The 18,175-nt window shown below is 43.6% G+C and overlaps 1 protein-coding gene across 1 annotated transcript in view; it reads right to left on the bottom strand.

Moving 5' to 3' along the window:
- mef2d (myocyte enhancer factor 2d) overlaps positions 1–18,175 on the bottom strand; it is a 93,293-nt gene that overhangs the window by 42,197 nt on the left and 32,921 nt on the right. The window contains exons 2-3 of the mRNA XM_040117460.1: positions 12,444–12,829; positions 3,161–3,364 (exon numbers count right to left, since the gene is read on the bottom strand). Coding sequence (XP_039973394.1) covers positions 3,161–3,364; positions 12,444–12,497 — 258 coding nt within the window. The 5' untranslated portion in view covers positions 12,498–12,829. The remainder of the gene's footprint in view (positions 1–3,160; positions 3,365–12,443; positions 12,830–18,175) is intronic.

The following is an 18,175-nucleotide window of genomic DNA, read 5'->3' on the forward strand; positions in this document are numbered from 1 at the left end:
AGGTCAGAGGAACCTCCCAGGGGTTCACGGGATGAATCCAGCAATCTCTGAAGCCTCTGGGCTTCTTCCAGTAACATATTTGATAAAACAGCCTGAAAGGGGGAAACAAAACTCACCGGTTGGAGTCAAAGTTCAAAGAGAGTAAAAGGTTGAAATAGATGTTTAATTCTGCTGGATATATTCTCACTTTTTTTAGTGGATGATCATGCAGGAGGTTAGGAGCAGCTGATGAAAGCAGTCCTGGGGTTCAACTCCCAACACAATCATGAGTTTTCCTCTGTTCTGATTTTAGATTACTGCCAACACGTAATATTACTTTGGGCACTTTGGCCCTGGCAAAAGATGTGAAAATAATGGAAGTAGCCAGTTTAACAAAATCTCCCAGATTGAATGGAATTTCAGATTGGAAAATTCCCAAGCATAGATGATTCTTCATGTCTTCATGTTGACGGCGTTTGTGGTTGATTGATCAAGAACTCTTGCAGCAATATGTGCAAAAACAACTGAGAAAAATGGTCAAAGCCAAGCGAGATCCCGCTTTAAGTCAACGCTCCATATGAATTCTAAGTGCTGTACTGCAGTGTACACGGCTCGCTGAATCATACCTAACCATCTCGTGTTCAATTCATGAGAGGGCCATTATGTATAAAAGGGTCAGCAAGGCATGTGAATGTGCTCCGTGTTTGCCTGGCGAGCTCCAGTGAAGCTTTTTCCCACGGGGGGAAAGACATTAGGAAAAAATGTATTACTATTACGGAAACATAATAACATAACTAAATGATTGCCCGCACAACTTCTCTTCTAACCTCACCGCTGACCTCCCTACCAGTCAATATGCAAATTAACAAACATTATTTTTCAGGTGCTCGACAGATTCTTCCTCTGTCTGGTGGCCATTTTGTGAGGAGGTGGTTTTCAGTCGGTTCTAGTCGTCTTGCTTTGGCTTGTTGCTGGTGTTGTTGTTGTTGTTGAGGTCTCTGACTAAGGACGGGGCCGATGCCAGAGGGGTAAGGAGGAGAGGAGGGGAGAGGCCAAGCTGTCCTTACCTCTGCCCTCTATGTAAACTAGCAAGCACTAAAGCCAGAGTGCAGCCATAAACAACACTGGGATAAGCTGGACTCAACAACTCCAAACTGGACTGGACTAGACTAAAGCAGCCTGGACTAGAGTGAACTGCACGGGGCTGGATTAAATATACTGCACTACAGTAGCCTGGTCTAGACTGGATTTCAGGAGAGTGAAGTGGGTTTTACGTAAGCTTCAACATTTTTGGTTTTGAAAGGACAAAAAAAAATAGATAATACTAGAAAAATCAATTCTAGAATACTAAAAAAAAAAATCACATGAAAATTGATTTTTAAAAATACAATTTGTGTCAATCTGTAGTTTCTTTTTAGGCTAACGTACAGGGACTCTGGTGCAGCTCATTTGCAGTTTCTCTCTACTGTCCTCTTAAAGGAACAGGTCCACATTTTAGGATAAAAGCTTTGGGTTTCTTGCCGAGAGTTGGAAGAGAAGATCGATACCACAATCACGTCTGAAGGCTAATAATGGAGGTGGAGCCAAGGTAGTGTTAAATATAAGTTACAGTCAGTAGATGGTTAGCTTAGCTTAGTGTAAACAGTAGAAATGGCGAAACAGCTAGCCTTGCGCTGTTCAAAGGTAACAACAACAAACAAGATAGAACGTGTTAATTAGTGAATTTAGGATATGTTGGTAGGCTGATTTTTTTTTTAAATTTGGACAAAGCCAGCCCCCGTTTCCAGTCATTATACTAAGCTAAGCTCATCGACTCCTGGCTCCAGCTCCATAATTAGTGTTGAGAGATGAGAGTGGCATCAATCGTCTGATCTAAAACTCTGCAAGAAAGTGAACAGGCATATTTCCCAAAATGTCAAACTGTTCGTACTAGGTGACCTCATTTACTGTAAATCATGGCAATTAGTGTCTTCTTGTAGCAGGAAACAGAACAAATTTTGGGCATGTGGGGACATAAAATATGGGTGAAAATCTGTTCCATCCAGTCCGCTCCTTTTAAAACAAGACTAGGTCAAAAAACCCTGTATGTTTTTCTGTTTCTATTGTCAGAAAACAATAACAAGTATGAAATAGTGACTGAAACGCGGCCCATGAAGACCACATGTTAAGCAGCAGTCACTTCCAAACCATTTCCAAGCTGCTGCTCTGCTCTGCTAAAATCCCGGTTTCATAACCACGACGTCGTCTGACAAATTCTCCACACACATAAGTCAAAGACGACGGCTGCGCTGTGAATTCAGCTATAATTTCTCGTAAAATGATCACTCTGGGAGAAAGTCAGAAGCCTGACGTCGCACTCGTGGGTCAGTAGTGGCGACTCTCTTCTACGGAAAGCAGCTAAGGTTTGTCAGAAAAGTCGCTACATTTGTCGCCAAGTGCTTCTGTGAAGAAAAGTCACTAAAAGGGGTGTGTAAAGTCGGTAAATGTAGCGACAAAGATCCAAAGTTGGCAACACTGCTTATAAACGACCCCCTGATGACGTGATAGATACTGTTTGCGCCAGTTCATTTTGAAAGAGCAGCGACCAATGGTGTAACTTTATCATTCAGTCAGTCAGTCAGTCAGTCAGGGACCCTTGCGTTTATAGGGTCGGCCCCCGCTGTTGTGATCCAGCCAAAAATCATGGTAAAAATCAATAAAAAATTCGCAAGATAAACCTGCAGCATACAGGACCAGAGAAGGGTTAAGGCTCAACCTCAGATCATCCTGGACCAAAGATCTTGGTCCAGTCGGTTAAACAGACTGGACTGCAATGAACTGGACTGGCTTTGATAAAGTGGGCTCAACTTAATTAAGTCTGAATGAGTCTGGAGAGAATTTGATTAGATTAGTTCAGATTAAATCTTAATGATCCCACTGGGGAAAATAAACTCTTATTTTACCACTAAGTACTGGTAGGATGCGCCAGCAAAGACCAGGACGAATGGTAACTAAGAATATTGCAAAGTGATTTTTTCAACATTCAGACACAATGTAGAAAATTTGTGACAGAAAATGAAGCGTTCATTGGAATCAAGTCAGTGTCACTGTGTGACATTTAGGCACATTTAGCTTTTTTGGATTGCAAAGACACAGCCGTTTCCTCTCGTTCACCCACTGCATCTCCGGCCCCACGCTTTACCTCGATGATGTCCGCGTTGGTCCGGCTCTCATGTGGCTCGTTGTACTCGGTGTACTTGAGCAGGACCTTGTCCATGTCGGTGCTGGCGTACTGGAACAGCTTGTTGGAGTGGTTGAATATGATGAGGGCGATCTCACAGTCGCACAGGACACTCAGCTCGTACGCCTTCTTCATCAGACCGAACTTCCGCTTGGTGAACGTCACCTTGTGGAGGGAGACAGAGAGATCGAAAGAAGGGGGAAGGCCAGGAGGAGGTGGAGTTAACAGGGCTTTTACAAATTTTTTGTCTATTAATAAATCATGCAATACAATGCAAAATTTTTTTACCTTATCTCGTTTAAATTCTATATTTAAATTCCATATTTTCTTAAAATAGGTCTATTTATTAGAATTAAGTGTCAATCTCTAGTGCGGTGATCTGCTTTATCTTGTGTGTTTAAATATGTGTTTCTCAAAGGGGCCCCCTTGACTTGAATGTTTGGTGATATGGGCCCAAAGCTGGACCCTGGCACTGGGGACATGCCAGTGATCACCGATATTAATTGCCAGAGCGGTTCTCAAGAGGCCAAAAATTTCTCACAGGGCTGCAGAGTGTTAAAAAATTAAGAAACGGACAAGTCGCGGACATTAAGAAATGACTGACTGATAACCATCTTCATTTCCCACCAAATTTCCCTCCAAACTAAACCGCACAAGCTCAGTTAAAAAATAAACAGACACTTAAACTAGACATTAAGCCTTTTCACAGGCATTTCTGCCTTATTTGCGCCAGCAAAGAAGCCAGCTTTCCGTTGCCTCTGACTCCCTCTGTGACGGCTGACTTTGTTTTTTTTAGTACAGCTCATCAGACACCACGGTACATGTGTTGTCAGTGACATGTGTTTCTGCTCCTGTTGTCAGATGACCACACCAGCTTAAAAAAAAAAAAAAAAATCAAGATACATAGTACATTAGAGCAGCAATTTGATTAAGGGTCTCAAAATACTATTAGCCCAGTTTTATCAGTTTCAATGTTCCTGATATACAACAAAATGGACACTGATTAAATTTACGTCTCACACACCCTCATGAAGGTAAATTAAATATAAGCCAGAGAATTAATCAATGTTTTTTTTTTTTTAGAAAAATCTTTAGAAAATGTAATTATTCATTAAACATTTTAAAAATCAATAATTAGAAAAAGAGACCTTATTTCCTGGTTAAGCGTCTTCTTGCAGCCAGAGACACAACAAATTTCAGATGTGTGGAGACATAAAATCTGCGTCATCTGCTGCTTTTCAAAAAATATGGGTGTTTTTGATTTAAAAAAAAAAAAAAAAGAAAGAAAAAGACGACAAGCCATAGTTTTACAGGACCAGAAGAAAAATGACAGGTTGCAGCTTTAACACGAGTTATGTGCCGGACTGTTTCTTTGTGTTTCTGGAGCAGTGACGACCTGAAGTCCTGTCATCAGCCTCTCGCTGATTTACAATCTCAATCTCCCGTCTCAGCAAGAAAGTGACAAAGCATCTGTCCCAAAATGTCGAACGATTCCAGCTCATCCTGGACCACAGACATTGGAACCAGTTTATCCTCAGTCAAACGTACAGTATATTATGAGCTTTTTTAATTGATCACGGATTTAAAAGTCGTGCTTTAACTTTTTGGAGCAGAAATGACGTTATGAAAGTACGGTGTGGCTACGCATACGAGATAGAGACATTTTAAGGAAACAGACTGCTACATAGAGCGTCTAAACATGCTCTCTTTAAAGTACTCAGTTTCCACACACACACACACACGCATACAGCCTCTCTCTTTCCGCCACACACTCCTCTCTCCCGTCACATTCACTTTCCTCATCGTTTTCACACTCTGTTATGCTCTTTTCCATGCTCTCCTTCTATGTCACACACTCTCTCCCGCTCTCCTTTCCACACTCTCCTTCTGTCACACGTTATTTCTCCCTTTCCACACACACACACACACACACACACACACACACACACACACACTCTCGAACGAGCCCCCTCAGTTGTGAACAAGCAGAACAGAGCTGGGAGTGTTGCTGAAACAGAGGGTCCCTTGCTGTCTGTTGGTTGGCTTTAGAAACGCTTCCCTGCTATAACCAACTGGTATTTACAATCTGGGGAGATTTGGCTTTGTTTGGATTAAACACACAGGATTGCACAAACGCACGTACACACACGCACACACACACAAACACAAACACACACACACACGGAGAGAAAGTTTAAGAGAAGAGAAAGAAGGAAAAGCTTCAGGTACTGCTACAATGTCTGGTGTCTGATACGGGAGAAATAGAAGGTAAAGGTGGAGTTGCAGGAATCAACTGAAGGTGCTAGCGAAAGGCAGAAAGGTCTGAAGCCCGCCACTCTTCAGGGCACGCTCCACGAGTGACATCGACACACTTTCCATCCGATGTATAAGCCGTAACACCTTCTGTTACATCACTTCAGGGGGCGTGGCCTGAGGTGCAGCATCCTTTCAGCTGTTTACTGAACAACAGTATGTAACCCAAGAGCTACACTTTCTCTGTAAGACTACATTTCCCTTAAAGCCTCATTAGCTGCTGTTTGGCAATTGCTGGTTTTTTTTTTTTTTATATTTGGAGAATGTTAAGTCAGATTCAGAGGGGAAAACCGACTCAAATCTTTTCCTTAATATTCCACGATATCTTTTTAAATTTTGTACCAACATTCGTGCTCCCCCCAGGATGAACCCCCTGACCTTTCCTCTAGCGCCACCATGAGGGTTCACACGTGTGGTTTTGAGAGAAGCATTTTTCGATAGACGGCAGTGAAATTTTCTACAGACATTCAAGATCCCTAGAGGATAAATGCAAATGACTCTGGTGATCTGCTGACTTCAACTTCAAGTTGCCCAATACTTTGATTCATGACCAAATATCTGCAAAGCTAGTAGCATTCCCACCAGCCTAAACTGCAAATGTTAGCATGCTAACATGTCAAACTAAGCGGGTGAACGTGGTAAACAATACACCTATTAAACATCAGCACGTTGGCATCGTCAGCGCGAGCATGTTAGCATGCTGATCTGAGCGTGTAGCTCAAATTAACGCCGAGCTGTTAGCATGGCTAACATGGAGACCAAACCAGAGCTAAAAAGGGGAGGGAACATCGACTTGACATTTACCAGTTTGTCTAAAATATGACTCCAAATCCAACCTAACGCTTAAGTTGCACTGAGAGCTGCATCCGTTTAGTTTGTTTTGGAGTCTTTATGCCCCCTACTGGCCAGAAATCACTTGCTGCAGAAAGTTCACTACAGTGGAAAAAATACTCAATTATATATATATATCGCAGTTTAGAAGTAAAAGAAACAAGTATTTCTGCAGCTCGCTGTGGCTGCTCCTTCTTGTACCGGTAATTTTCCACCTCCATTCAGAGCGAGAGAGTAAAAGTACTTTTACTTTCCTGCCAGCGAGCAGCAGATTTCACTGTAAAGTAAAACAGAGTTTAGAGGCAGATGGACGCAGACAGTCTTCAAGGTCTTTTCTGTTTATGATATGTATACTGCACTGTTACAATGCTGTCTGCACATCAATGTACTAATGATACACTGATATTGCCTCTGGTGTGTACCTGCCCTGGTATACGGTATATTTCTTGGGCTAAATGTAATTGCATTTAATTGAATGAGTAAAGAAAGAGAGGAAAAGATAGAGAGGTAGAGATAAGATAGGGATGCAGAGGATGGAAGTGAGAAAAGCGGCCATGTTGGACCGTCAATCTCTCCATCTTTCTCTCCCACAATCACTCCATCTCTCATTTTTTCTTGATCCTTTTCGCTTTGGCGCGTGACATGTTTATGCCTCTCTCGTCCCTCCTTCTCTCTCTTCCTCCTTCGTCTCTTCTCGCCCTCGTTTTTCTCTTCCACTCTTCTCTCGCTTTTCTCCACATCCTCCCTCCCCCTGCCTCCTTTTCGCGCTCGCTCACTCATTGCTTCCTGCTGCCACAAATCAAATTATATCGGGGTCGTATCCATGGGCAACCGACTCCCCTCCTCCCCTCCTGCCTCCCCTCCGCCCCCCATTTGCCACCTCATCACACACTGCTACAATCATCTTACCTCTCTGTCTCTCTCTCTCTCTCTACTCCCCCCATCTTTATCTCTGCTTATCTACATATCTCCCCCTCCTCTTCCCCTCCCAGATAAATTACGTGGTGATGTTGAAAAGGGAGGAAATTATGGCTGTGCAGGATGACAAGAGAGGTTGGTGATGAAGAGACAAGCCACTCAAAACAACAACTGCTCTCCTAGCAAATGAAAAGGTCACCCAGAGGCGCTGCAAACAACCAAAATGAGTCCAAACATCCCAACCAAATCCCTGTCTCTCTGTCTTCTTCTTTTCTTAGAAAAAGTAGTCAACGGGGCTGTGACTTTGGCTCCAAGTTTCGATCCCGGTGTTTGCCACAAAAGGATAAACAAGCTGAAGGTAATTGACATTAAGAGCAGAATTGCCAGGTAACCAATGGCAACTGAAGAATAAGACATCCTCAGCGAGGAGAGGAAGAAAGAGAGAAGAAAGGGGGCGAGTGGTTTCTTTATGTGTGTGTGTGTGCGCGCGTGTGCGTGAGTGAGTGAGTGAGTGTGTGTGTGTGTGTGTGTGTCTTGGCAACGTTGTGGTTGTGTGGCAGATGGATGAGGAAACTTTCATTTGCTAGCTTCCAGTCTTGCTCACACCACCGGGTCTGAACAGTTAAAACAAGATACCTATCACTGCCGCGTGCTCTCTTGGTAGCGGCATCATTTTCAAAGTGTCGGTGGTGAAGATACCGATTATAAAAAATTTTAAGTTAAAAAATGACACATAAACTCTGCTCTATAATGCAGCCTGCCTTTGTAACCTTATTTTTCTGTGTATTGTGGCACAGCTAAATTTTACCTGCTGATCCGTTGGGCCATGTGGGGACTGTACCGTTTCAAAAGTGAAAGGAAGAATTCTTTCCATGAATTTCTATGCTTTTCTCTTAATTATATCCCCAACATATTTGAGCGAGAGGTTATTTCAGTCCTTCGGGGTTTCAAGAGTGAAAATCCCAAGACTAGGTGACTGACATCTGGAGCATTTCCAAACCTCAAAGAGGAACTGAAAAACTGGTACGTTGATTTAAAAAAAAAAAAGAAAAAGAAAATGCCAAAGGTGCAAGACTACACATAAGAACTTGAAAACAGATTTTAAATATGACTCCCAAGAAGCATTCGAATAAGAAACATCCAATCACAGAGTTTAACATTCTGGTACATGTATTGCAAACTTACTAAACGTTGTCTCTGAAACTTCGTGGGGCATCGGTTTGGTTTAGATGGCTCTAAATACCACAACACCCATGAGGTTTAACTGTACCGTAGTTACCGAATTCATCCAAAGCTGTTCCAGAATCTGAAAGTGAACTCGTGTAAAGTGCAGAATTTTTTCTCAGGTTTCATTTAAAGTCAAAATTTTCGGCTCCACTCAATGTGTGCCGTGCTCAAAACCGAACTTTAAACTCTGTGACTAGATGTTTCATGGCGGAACACCCCTTGATTTCTGCCTTTCAGTTATCTATCTACCCAATCTCGTACCTTCGATATTTTCCAACCCAGGTGCTAACCTTTTGTAGCGATGATGATTCAACCGGGAGTTCCACTCCCATCAAAGCCTTGACGTGCTCCAACTGTCTGCTACCTGCGGTAACCTTGTCTATGCGTAAGATGAACGGGACTTCAACTTTCAGACCCCCGGACACCCACAATGTTTCCTCACACTTTGAAGCCCCAGTTCATGTACTCCTTGCATTCTGCTGGATGTTGTGCAACTGTTACTTGGCATGAAAATGGACTATGGCTTTATGGTTCTTTGATTTTTGGAAGGAGAAGCATTTTCCTTTGACCTCCTCCTGCTAAACAGGGTCACTGAAAAAGTCAACCTTTTGACTCCCTGATTTAACAAACACTATCCAAAAATAAAATTCCGTCGAATCCGTCCAACATTTCTAGTCCTGTTCACGGTTCTTTCTCATGTGTCTTTGTCTCCGTAAGAAATGTGGTGTTTGTGATGTTGTCATGTTTCCAGCCGGGGCCCACACTCTGAACGCTGTTTATTTTGCGGAGCTTATGGCAGCATCTCTGAATCAACACGTAGGAGGATGACAGGCTGCATGTACTCCAAAATTCATTTGATTTCCTTTCAGATGCTGCACTGTTCATTAGCTGCGGCAACACAGAGCAAGCGTGTAAAAACCACTTATTTCTTTACCAGCTTAATACTCTGTTCCACTTCAAACACGGCAGACTTGTTCTGAATGTTGCCGATAGAAGAAATGAATCCTATTTCACTGTGTAAATTGCTCTGGATAAGAACATCGGATGAATAGAGAAAAAAAAAAAAAGAAATCTAAATGCCGAGTGCAGTTTTGGTTCAATACGAGCATCAAAATGTCTTCACACCGGCCGGTTTGCTGCAGCGGTTACGAAATCGTTTGCTGCTTGTTAATCACCTGAGTGCGGTCATTGAGTAGTCACTGATTCTGACACTACGACCGTGTTTTACCACGGAGTGCATCAACTTATTGACAAGCTGTTTGACACCTGACACGAAGGCAGGCTCCATCTGAGCCTGCCCGACCAGAAATAGCTGCATCCCCCCTCTTCTCCTTCATGTCCAGTAGTGTACTGATGAATGACAAGCCATCATACTTCGCCGACCCCCGCAGGCACCGTTTCCTGTCCTTTATGGAAATGCAACCTGCTAAGATTGATGAAAAGAAAACTGTGGATGATTTTCCAAACCCCTACGGCCACGTCCGTCTCACACTGCTCGGGTCTTATTCAGCCGGGCACCTTGTTTCTCTCCCTCTGTTTCTCTCTGTCTTGTTTTTCTTCTCTCTCTGCTTTTGAAGGTGGGCACGTCAAATCCATTACTCAATCTGCTCAATGGAGCGAAGCCCATTTACCAGTTGACTCATTTTAGATGGATCATTTACCCTTTCATCCTTTCTGACAATGCCACTGATGTAACCAAAGGGACTGAGGCTGTTTTTTTTTTTTTTGGGGTGGGGGGGTGTATCATACTTCTTGCACTTTTTCACTGTAGGCAGTGTGGGTGGGGGGTTGGCGCTCTGTGGAGTCATATGAGCCTCGTAAAACACGATGCCATTATATTGCTCTGTTGTGGCACTGCTGAGAGAACAGCTACTATGTTGTTCATGCTACATGGGACGTGAAAAAAAAAGAAAGGATCCCTGTGGGAATTTGTTATCGCATGCGTTTAAGTTTTCTGTCACCACAACGCTTTCTCAAATCTGAGCAGGACGGATGAGAGGAATATCTGGTTATACGCAGAGTTTGAAGCCTGGTAAAATATTATTAGAATGACTAACTTTGTGGCACCGAGTGCTCCAGGATGGACACTATCATAATGAAACCTGGAGTTTTATCTCAGAAACGGACGAAAAGAACTGACAAAATGTAAATGTGCTGCCGCGCGGTACCAAACGCTGTGTGTGTTAGTCAACGTTGTGTCTTAAGCTGCGTTTATAGCGGCTGATGTGCGCCTTCTCAAAACTACACGTCAGGACTACAGAGCTACCAGGTGGAACCCACCAGAACTGTGATTGGCCGGCCCGGGCTGCTCGTGTTTCCGCCGAGGCGTTTCCGACGCCAGCGGAGACTGATAAAACTTGAGACAACATTAGGCAAGGCGAAGAAGGTGATTACACAGTAATGAAGCAGGGTGAGCTTTCCCATCGTCGCTCTATATCGTTAAGTAAACACATAAAAGCATCATACAGTCGGATGACTCGCATACATACACCTGTCTCGTGGTAGAACCTGTGCTGTAGGTATAGACTGTCGTTAACCTCCTGCATCAAGTATAAATCCAGCCTTGTTCTTTAACATTGGTGTGCTGCTCCGGGCCTGGACCCTTTTCCTGATAAGTGTATCTCACGACACGGAAAACGTGTGCAAAACTCAATTTTACATTTAACATGGTCAAATTGATGTTCATTGCAAGTGAACGGTTTTATCTGCTGTTCGGTTTTCATTTCTAACGTCCTACTGAGTGCTCTTCAGAGAAACTTCTCTCATGTATGTCCCTAACTGTGTTAGTTTTTAACTACAATTTGCTTGGAATAATTACTTTAAACAACTTAAATCTCCTAAAATAATAATATAAATGCCAGTTTATTAGGTACACCTAGCTAAACCTAATACGGTCTAATACAGCAGCCCTGCAGTAAAACCTACCTGAATGAATTTTATCATGTTCAGCTTTGGAGGATGTAGTTTGTGGTGCTTTTGAACTGTACTGAGTTATACAGAGAGGTGTTTTTTGTTATTTAGCCTACCCTCGCTGGTATAAATTGGGTGGACAAAATAACAGAAACACCTGTCAGTACAATGCAATCCAGGCTCAACAGCACCACAACCTACATCCTCCAAAAATGACAATACAACTGAATCAACACCTCTCTGAAATAGTTTCAACAATAACCGGAAATTACATCATTAATGAAGATTGAATTTATTTCAGGACTGTTGTATTTGAATTTTCATCCCTACTATGTTCATCTTTATTTTACTTTAAATAACATTAATTAGGCAGATGCTTTTGTCCAAAGCGATTTGGATTTTCCTGATGTATGCACACACACACACACACACACACACACACACACACACACACACACACACACACACACACACACACACACACACACACACACACACACACACACACACACCAGGTTGCCACAGCCACTCATCCCTTATTAATTATTAAGAATTGCACGCTTTTGTTTGTTTAATTTTTCTCTGTACAGCAATATTACCTCCAATATGATTGCTTCAATTTGAGAAATTATTTACCATAACATACGTTTTTCTCTCGGCTGGAAATATTTTTCCTACTTTAACGTAGATGGGTGAAAAAATGAGAGTGAGGTATAGTAAGCGTCCAGGAAAGCTTCAGTGCTCCTTGGCATAGATTCCACAAGTCTCTAAACGCTACTGGAGGGATGAAGATCATTCTTCCAAACGATATTTAACTGATCTGATGTTTGGATGATGTCGGTCGAGAGGACACGCTGTTCCAAAATCTGCAATCTGCATTAGATATTTTTCCCCGCCCTTCTACTGCGGTTTTTTCCTTTTACCTGTCACCCTTCTGTGTTACTGTTGCTCTGGGAAGCTCTCACCTGACCTGCTAACTGAAGTGAGTTAAAGCAGGAAGTTATCAGACACTCAGACATTGTTGGCTCACTTAATTGGTACCAACCTGTCTGTTGCGTTCGTCTGTGATCCTCTGAATCTGAATCTTTTTCCTCCCCATGTTTCCGGTGTTGCGGTGGGAGGAGCAGGGGAAGTGGCAAGGTCAGAGGTCACAGATGACTGTCGTCGTATTTCTTCCCTTCTCCTAAAGTCTCTCGGTTTGTCCTCTACGTGCACACCCACTCCGTTTGAAGCGGCCGAGCAGGGAGGTTGTCACCCCGTAGATTAAAAAAAAAAAAGAAAGAAAAAAAAGAGGGAGAAGGAGGAGAGGAATAACGGGGTTCGGTGCGCTGCGCCCTCTTCAGATCATGGTCCTGTTTCCGGGGGCAGGTCATCCACACTCAGGCCGAACTGGGATCCTCTGCCCTCCCCTTCACGTCAGCTGGCCAGCTCCTGGAAAACAACACAGAGGCATTCATTGGACTAAGAGAGAGAAACTCTGAAAAGGGGGAGAGAGGCTTTGTTTGTATACTGTGACCCACTTTAGCTACTACAAACACCGTCTTTGCCTTGACCCCCTCATATACGAGAGAATAAATGATGCAGCAATGCATCTGAGGCGCCATCAAATCAGAAGCACACTGGGTCGAAACGCGAAGGGGTGGGGGGTGGGCGCGTTTGTGGCGGTACATGCAGAGCATGAGGCCCTCAGGGGCCCGCGAGGAGGGAGGCTGTGCTGTGTCAGCTTCATTAGAGGCATCACCGCCACATCACTGATCTGCTGGTCGCCCGCGGCAACCGGCTGCCCGGCCGGGGCCGCCTGACACGCCGAATGTGAATCCCCAATCGAAGGCAGAGTAGAGAGGAGTCACCGAGTCTGTGGAGTCTACATATTTTCTATTTCCAAACACTGTCCTGTTCTGTGCTCATTGACGGGAAACAGGTTTTGGTCTGGGTTTAACACGACGCGGGTTGATTGTGGCAGGACAATATGACAGTCGGAAGAAAATTATCCCACATTCACCTGCACAAAACATCCGAGCACGTGATCATTGGGGTTAAAAAGCAATTTTCCATACTTCTCTTATTCGGATCGTCCAAACTCTCAACGAAAAAAGATGCCCGACATTTCCGCAGAGCAGGTATGAGTGGGCGGATTTCCACTGATGACACTCGGCGTTAAAAGACAGGCTGGCCTGTGCTGCTTTGTGTCCGGTAATAACATTATGCCTTATTACCCGAACCGAACACTGGTCTAATTCCCCGTGCCACGGAGAAAGATAAAGAGTGTGAAACCGTGTGTCTAATTCAGCCGTGCGTCTAACTAACCACGAAGTAAGGGGGGTCTGCGTTACGCTACGATGCCTGATCAAAAAACAGTGGATGGGTACATAATCGTTTCCGAGTTTCAAAAGGGGCAAAGCAGAGAGAGGAAGCCCCGAGTGTTTCTGCAAATTCATGCAAACTCATGAATGAATGAGAAGGCGGTAGCAGCCCAGGAATGGCAACAGAGGCGAGGACCGTTTCAGGCCTCGTTACTACTATTTGTGGTTCAGCTTTAAAAATAGCGCTCTATATATACATACAGACTGTCTGTACAAACACAATACAGTGCACGCGCACACACACACACACACACACACACGACAGTGGGTGCCAAGTCGCAGCATTACAGAGCTGAAGCATCTGGAAAGCCACGAGCACAGACACCACACCAGCTCTCAAGCATTGTTTGCATTCCCTCTACCTGGGAGAGCAGCGGAGGAAAAAACCCCCTCTATTGACATCCTTTCTTATGAAACAAAGATTGTGAAATAGTCTGTCATGGGACTGACAGTCCTTTTGTGCTGCTGTGGGCGCTGCGCAGCACTCTCGGTTAAAGTGGATGCAATTGACTTAGCTTTGGCGATGAGTTGCTTATGAATTATGCACTGATGGAGGAGAGTGGAGGGGGTTTGAGGAAAGAGGGTGTTATGAGTGTCATAATTGTTTTGTAAAAAGGCTTGATGAAGAACTGGAGGCTGCCCGAGCCCTGTTTCTACATGGAAAAATCTACAGCGAGCTGCAGGAACTGAATGTACAAACTCTTGGCAACATCTTTCTAATATTTGGTTCGGCACAATCGTTTTTCAAAAATCCTGCTTGAACTCCTCTGCTCATCTGCATGTGCATCTCTTCTCCTTTGACTGGAACGGATTTAATAAGAGAGATCAGTAAAGCATAATGAATTCTGCCGGCATCACCTTATTAGTGTACCTCTTGAATAGAGTAGGTGCTTCTAATATGTTGTACATTCATTCTTTATATCCAGCTTCAAATTACAGGAGCGAAGAGGTGTTGGTAACATATTTTAACTAAATAATAAGGTGTGTGTTCTTACTCTCCCACAGCCTTCATTAGCCGCAGAGCGAGCAGAGGACTCGCTCCAATTGTGGTGAAGTTCAAAGGCAGCACACTGAGGGATTTGTCTTTAGGCTGTGGGCTGATCACACATGAAAAGGCTGCTTTATCTGCCCGGGGTGGTCAAGTCTCGACCTTTTACCCTTCATGCTGCCGGAGCTCGCTTCCCATGTCTGATGTCAGGAAGAATCTCTGCTCTCACATGGGAAGCGGAGGGCCTGGAGTGTGTCTGCTGCCTCGCTGAGCAGGCAAGAGTGACAGGGAAGCTCTGGACAACGAAAAAGATAAACGCTGATAATTAGGAATCTACAGCAGACCCAGATTAGAACCCTGGGGAACGCCTAGGAACGTTAAAACAGTTCATTTCACAAGGGGCCAATGACAGGCTCTTCTTTTACATCTTATAACAGGGAATATCGACTTAAAAGCGCTAATTGGAGTAAAGGAATTCAGAGGATGAAGTACAGCTACTACATCCTCTACATTTCTACAGTTTTTATGTACCATTGCTAGAATATTACGGCTGTCAAGATTTGATGAAAAATTAATCATCCCTGTGGATAAACTCCCTGTGGGCAACTCTGTCCCGATCAAGATCTGCAATGCCTCTTCGCCTTCTAACGCGAGATCTTTTCATGCACATTTGTATCAAGACAGTTATAAATAAATAAAAAATAAAAAAAAGACAAGGAAGCTTTAAATCTACCAAAAGCACTACCAGCCTGAAATATCTGACAATTACAAATTAGCTTTAAATGTCTGATATGTCTGATATGGTTTTTGGAAAGATTTAACGGCAGGGATAACCAGCAAAAACTGAATCCGGGCACCATAAAGTGTCTTAACTGAGAATTAGGGACGATGTAAAAAAGAAATAGAAACACTTCTACTGTACTAATGTGTTCACTAAGCTTAAGAGAGGGCACATCAGGTCATAGCCTCAGGGCAGCCTGCAACAAAGATTAGTCCAACAGTTAGAAAATGTTACAATCACAATTATTCCTGACATCTGTTGCTGCAGCCATTCAGCATTTAATAGCTTCAATCTTCTATTCCAACGATGTGTGGTGGAAAGCCACGAGCTGCGAGGGCGATATTCAGATTTTAACATTAATTCACGAGGAGACCGTTAACAGGGATGTTCTTTTTCAGCTACAGCATGCTTCACAGTTAGGCGGAAGAAGCTCCCCTTGGGCAATCGGGGGTTAAGTGACTTGCTAAAGGGCACGTCACCCAGATTTTCCCAGCCGGTCGAGCTTTGTGAACTGTTGACCTTCCTCCTGACAACCTGCCTTGCCGTCCTCTAGGCTACCGCTGCCCTTGATATTACTGATACATCACCACCAATGTTTCTGCCACAGGCTGAATGTGTCAGAACCTGCTGGAAAAGCAGCGCGGGGCTGTGACTGAGTCGTGACACACGGAAAACAAACCACTTACAGCCGCTCTCAATGGTGACGCCTGGGCTTTCTTAAATTACGAATGTACTGTATATGGCCATGCTACTTCGGACGACAGCCTGCACACCAAACTTGAGGGTTGTACCTGGTACCACAGAATTCAGAAAAATACCGATGTCACCTCTTTATGTGACAGAACAGAGGCGCAGTCATACTCTTTTTTTTTTTTTCTCTTTCTGTTTCATCCTTGATGATTGTTGCCGAGTTAACAAGACTGGCAACCTTAGAGCGTAAGCGAGACTTCTTTCAGTGCCGTGAGATCTTGAGAGCTAAAAAGGGGATTGTTAGCAGGACCTTTGCGAGAGATATTTTCCCAGGTTGCGATGAGGATGAGAATTTTTGGTCTCTCGTTAATCTTGTGTAAATGCAGGGAGCTGTACGAGTTACAGTCCAGTCTTGATGTATTTAATGCATGTAAAATGCTGCTCTTTGACCTCTTAATAACTGCTTTTAAAGTACTGTGTGCCTGTGTGACCTGCACGTTTTATTTGTTATTCCTTTTTGACAATATCTCCATTTTTGTACCTCCTCTCCTTCGTTGTTTAAAATGACTGAACATGATCTTTAAACAATGTGATTCACTTAAATGTAGCAAAAAAAATTTTTTTCTTCCTAATTTGACTCTTTATGCGAACTGCTGTCCTGTAAGTTTTTCCAGTTTTCCTCAGCGGCACTGCCTTCTTCTAAGTCTGGTAAGTATTGAATAAATACAAAAGGTCTTTGTGCGGACAATTCTGGCCTTATCTTTTCAAGCTTCCACTATTGCCTGCAGGACTCAGATGTCATCGTGGAATCAGACATTTTGCTTTTGGGGTACGGACTGTCTGCTGACTGACTGGCTCGTCCTGTCTTTAGGTACTCTGAGTGGCATTTTCTTTAGAGAGAAAGGAACCCTGCCGACTAATATTTAGTTGCCGTTCTAAATTCTGTTGGGTAAGCGTAACTTAGTTCATGTTAGCTGCCAAAACTTGGAAAGAACAAGCCAAGCTTACTTGCCATTTCCATGCTGTATCAACCTAAAATTAAGTCGATACAATTACATTTTAAGTTAACTTAACAAGAAGATATAAAATTTAAAAAAAACCTTAAAACTAATTGTTAAAAGTTTACATGCTATTTTTCAAGGTCAACTTGTCAGATTTTACAGTGTGCCACAAAATGCAGCGTGCATTTATATTAAATTGACTTTTACGACAGACGAAGGTGATGTAACCAGGTGACGATGTGGCTTCGAGCGTGTGCACGTTAAGGCCTGCTTGAAACAGTACAATGCTTGGGTCCGAAACGGGTGATGATATTAAAAACACACTTTCAAGGTTTCTTTTCTTTTTTTCTTTTTTTTTAAACTGTGCCAGTTTTTCCCCCCTGCAATTTCCAAGCAGATTTATGGACATTTAATGATGATGGGGAGGCGAGCCCCACAGTTTGAAAAACTCTGTTCTAGGGCTCGCAAATGCCCATCACGCTAAAATCATTCATTCAGTCATTTTAGAGGTGCATTATCAGTATGCTCACACGAGAAGTCTCTCATACAGCACTGCAGCATCAATATACTGGTCAGGCCTCAGCGTGTGCTGTGTGTGTGTGTCCTCCTGCATGTCCATCCTTTACTGCCCTGGTGTGTTAAGTGGTAGCAGAGCAGCCTGGAGCAGAGAGATAACAGTCAGTGGTAGGGGGCTGGTAGTTGCAGGAGAAGGAGGGTGGCGGTGAAGATGGTTCTCGGCTGCTGGAGCCCTGCCAGAGTACTGAGAAATCCATCACTTTTCCCACTCAGTACCAACATCTGCCAAGCCTGACTGCGACCAGCTCCACTGCAGACCCCCGCTGTACCGTCTGATTACACCAACCTGAAATAATCTGGTTCTTTATGGGTGGCGCAAGGTGCGAACGCTGCCAATGTCTCAGGAATCGTCTGAAACATCACCGACATATACGCAAG

This window comes from Xiphias gladius, chromosome 22 (assembly GCF_016859285.1).
Source record: "Xiphias gladius isolate SHS-SW01 ecotype Sanya breed wild chromosome 22, ASM1685928v1, whole genome shotgun sequence".
Classification (NCBI taxonomy): Eukaryota; Metazoa; Chordata; class Actinopteri; order Istiophoriformes; family Xiphiidae; genus Xiphias; species Xiphias gladius.